This window comes from Acomys minous (assembly GCF_964271855.1).
Source record: "Acomys minous genome assembly, chromosome: 10".
In the NCBI taxonomy this organism is placed as follows: Eukaryota; Metazoa; Chordata; class Mammalia; order Rodentia; family Muridae; genus Acomys; species Acomys minous.
In genome coordinates, this window is record NC_140491.1 from 6,257,943 (window position 1) to 6,261,884 (window position 3,942).

At 49.7% G+C, this 3,942-nt stretch overlaps 1 protein-coding gene across 4 annotated transcripts; it reads right to left on the reverse strand.

Annotated features, from left to right (window-relative positions):
* Positions 1 to 703: 703 nt before the first annotated feature.
* RHOH (ras homolog family member H) lies at positions 704 to 3,467 on the reverse strand. 4 transcript variants are annotated; one of them, XM_084797573.1, is made up of 3 exons: positions 3,290 to 3,353; positions 3,037 to 3,136; positions 704 to 2,794 (listed from the first exon to the last, which is right to left on the reverse strand). In XM_084797573.1, the coding sequence occupies exon 3, from the start codon at positions 2,613 to 2,615 to the stop codon at positions 2,040 to 2,042; it is 576 nt and encodes a 191-aa protein (XP_084653699.1). In that variant the 5' UTR covers positions 2,616 to 2,794; positions 3,037 to 3,136; positions 3,290 to 3,353; the 3' UTR covers positions 704 to 2,039. The 4 variants fall into 4 exon arrangements, with proteins under 4 accessions (XP_084653699.1, XP_084653696.1, XP_084653697.1 ...); XM_084797570.1 differs by lacking the exon at positions 3,037 to 3,136 and having other exon boundaries at positions 3,349 to 3,467; XM_084797571.1 differs by lacking the exon at positions 3,037 to 3,136 and having other exon boundaries at positions 704 to 2,791; positions 3,349 to 3,465.
* Positions 3,468 to 3,942: the final 475 nt, after the last annotated feature.

Sequence of the window (3,942 nt, forward strand, 5' to 3'; positions counted from 1 at the left end):
TCCATGGAGCTGGACTGAGCGGGCACCTGACCCCAGACTGCCCAGCCTCCCGACTTCTGCTTAGGCTGTGCCACGTTCTGTTGTAGTGAATAAACAAGAACAAAGAACTTGACCACTTAAATCCACTTTTTTTCACGTAAACATTAGCATGTTTAATTTTGCTACTTGGAACAGTGAAAGTGAAGCTTACACACACACACACACACACACACACACACACACACACAGCATCATATAACAACACTACAACAACACTACACATACAACCCCATGATGTTTGCCTTCCTCCGCCAGGCCGTTTTTCAGTCCTTACCTCTTCCAGGCCTGCTCACGTCTACTTCCCTCCCATGACTGCTTTGAGGCCCAACTTCTTCTGCCTCGCTCTCAGCAGCTGAATTCACTCTTCACGTAGCTACGGTTTCTTCTCCATGCTGGGCCCTGGGGCCACGAAGCTAATCAGGAGCTAGCACAGCCCCAGGGACACAGGGTTTAACAGGGAAGACGGCCCCTGGCTGGTTCAGTTTCCACCGGGTGCACCCCGAGGATGGTCCACGTGAATTCCCGCCCTCCAGTGTGAGGCTTCTTTCCTCGAAGGAGCATTATCGCTGGCTGCTGTGACAGGCGGACCTCACTCCATGCCCATCGCCATCCTCTCTGCGCCCCACCCCCCACCCCTGACGTCCCCACCTCCTCTGTTTCTACCATGAGACCCCCTCTTTCTTCCCAGGTCCTTCCCACTTTTAGAATGCTCCCCACTCCTCATCTCCCTTCAATAGAAAAGAAAAAGAAAAAAGAAAAGTATTAGGGGGCTAGCCAGTTTAGTGTCTGGCAATTCGTTTCCTCAGTGTGTCTTTAAAATATTGCAAAGAGTAATGATGAAGCTGTTCGTTATTAAAGACCCTTTGTGAGCCAGGTATGGTAGTTCACACCTGTAATCACAGCGCTGGAGAGGCTGAGACGGGAGAATCACTGCAAGTGTGAGGCTGTGGTGTGAGAAGAAAAAAAAGTTTCAATTAACACCGCCAACACGCGCGCGCGCGCGCGCGCGCGCACACACACACACACACACACACACACACACATGATGGGATTGTGCCAGCCAATTTAGAGTTCACATGAAAACAACTTTGTCAAATTAACTATGGTTCAGAGCACTTCTCCCTGTAACCAGTCAGGACGCACAGGCCAGGAGACAAGGCAGGGCGAAGCGTTCCCCTTGCATCTGTCCCAAGTTCTGCTGTTATTACTCTGAGCAGGATGACCCTCTAGCTGAAAGATTTTTTCCTTCCATCTCTGTCTTAAGGAGAAAGGAATACTTGGTGTGTAACTGGAGTTCTTTGCGAGACAGGTAATACCGTAAATAAGAAATGTTCTTTTGTAATTATGGAGAGAAAGTAGTAACTGTTCAAAATCATTTGGCAGTGTTAAAATCCCTTCTGGTCTGGAGCTTTACTTTACACACAACTCTGAATAATAGGGAAATGTAAGATGAGTTACAGGGATTGGTTTGTGGTCACTGGGAAGTTTGATTGTCTAGAAAAACACAGCACTCAGGTCGGTTCAACCAAATTAAATTCAGGGGTAAGTAATAACACCACAGACATATGGTTGAGCCCCCACGAGGTTAGTTTCCTCATGCAGCGGTTTGCCTTTTCAAAGAAAAAGACTTCCCAAGCACGAACGCAAGAGCTACATATCCTGTTATTATTTAAATAAAATCTGAGTTTAAATATGGCATAGTTGGAAAATGAGGATGGATGCTTTAGATGCTGTCTAAATTAGGATGGATGCTTTAGAATCTCGTTGAAGATGAAATATTGGTACGGCTTCCCAAGGAATCTCTTGGGTTGTGCTGGGCACAGAGTTCATCTGTAGAGTGTAGTTAGCCAAAGCACCCACGGCCGACCTCCCCAGAACACCATCCAGAAAGGCTGTTCAGAGGTGCCAAGACAGAGCATCGACGCTCTTGGCTTGCCCCTTCCTCTCTCCCATTAGTCTCGGAGGTGCGATCATGAATGCTGGGTGCAGGACCTTGGGGTTTAGAAGATCTTGCATTCGTTGATGGAGAAGAACTTCCTTCTATTTCGTCTCCTGGCCTGGTTGACAGCTGTTCGGACAGCACATTCAAATACCTGCTGCACTCCCCGGTTGCTAAGGGCTGAGCATTCCAGGTAGCCCTTGGCTCGCACATCCTGGGCGAGTCTCTTGCCTTCTATGGAATTGATGCAGGAGGCCCTGTGGGGTCCCATCTCTCTCTGGTCAGTCTGTGTGGCCACAACCAGCACCGGGGTACAGGGCAGGTTGCTCCTGACCTCATTAATCCACTTGTTCTTCAAGTTCAGGAACGAGCTGTGGTTGGCCACAGAGTAGCACATCAGTACCACATCTGCCTGCTGGTAGGACAGGGGCCGGATGCTTCTGAAGGCATCATTGCCGGCAGTGTCCCAGAGACCCAGGCTGATCTGGATGCCATCCATGAAGACATCCACGCCTGTGTTCTCATACACAGTGGGTTTGTAGGCCTCCGGGAAGGTCTCAGAGGTGAAGCGCACCAAGAGTGAGGTTTTCCCCACAGCACTGTCCCCTACCAACACGCACTTGATGGAACTCAGCATCTTCCTCGTCTGAGGTCCTATTTATGAGTCCAGGATCCCAAGGGAAAGGCCCCTCAATGGGCTGCTGCAGCAGGTTCCATATAGTAAAGGGACAGCAAGCAGGGTTTATGTTCTCAGGCTCTCAGACGTCAGGTATAGATGGTATTTCTCCAGTCCACCCAGGTGAGAGGCTGTGACTGCTTGGTTGTTAACCGGAAAAAAAAAAAAAGGAGAAAAGTGAGCTTTTCCTTTTCTTTTCTGATGACAAGAAGCCTCCTTGTTGACAAACTAATTAAAAATGGGGGTCCCATCTTAAGGTTGCTAGCTCTTCAACCCTATTTGTTCAGTCCCATGCCTCCCCTTGGCAAAATAAGTTAGAACCTGCCACGCAACACTTAGCACCCATGACATCTCCTGGCCAAGAGGCAGGAATAGAATTTACCCTTAAAAATCAGTCCTTGAATGAGTAAGTGATGTCCGTCACTAATCATAGAAGCCAGGAGGCTGAGGAGGGAGGGGCCAGGGTTAGGAGTCACCTCAGGCTGCATAGCAAGAGATCCTGTCAAGAAAGTGAGTGGGGGGAGAAAGAAGAGAGGAGAGAACACAGAGGGGGGAGGAGAGGGGAAGGGAGGGGAGGGGAGGGGAGGGGAAGGGAGGGGAGGGGAAGGGAGGGGAGGGGAGGGAAAAAGATTCACCCGGTAATAGCACAAGGAAGTGCTCTGACTGCCACAGGGAAAAGGCCTCAAGTGCACACCTGGTGTGTGACTGACTCCGGTGAACAGTTCTTGACTGGCCAGGGAGGCGGCCAGGCAGCGGCAGCTGGGTGTGTGTGGTCTCAGGGTCTAGTTGATCCCAGCCACTTTGGGAACTGCAAGGAAGAAAAAGTAATGAGTGATGAGCACCATGTACAATTCCCTTCACTTGCCGGGTAATCACCCAGGCCTTGGTTTACGCGGGAAGAGGCAGGAGAAATCACGGGACTGCTAACAGTTTGCTGTGGTTTCTCCCTGAGGTTCTTTGGTAAGGCTGGGAGGACCCTCTGTGGAGTTCTCTGCAGCAGACAGCAGGCCCCGTTACCTACGCTGCTGCGTGGAGCCTCCAGGGCAGTGGTAAACTCTTAGGTCTAGTTTACAAGCATGTAAGCCTGTAATGAGCTTAGAGATGTGGAGAGTCAGTTTGGGACAGTCATCCATATACCAGGCCCCTAAGTAAACAAAACAACTTGCTTGAAATCAGTTCTATTCAGCACCAACTTTCAAACAGGGCTGTACAAATATGGCAGGACCTGAATTTTATGAAGGCAAAATAGATTCTCAACTATTTGTGGGTCCAAGCAGGAAGCTTGTCA

Excerpts from the sequence above, each read along its gene's own strand:
- RHOH (XM_084797570.1), bottom strand. The coding sequence starts at position 2,615 with ATGCTGAGTTCCATCAAGTGCGTGTTGGTAGGGGACAGTGCTGTGGGG.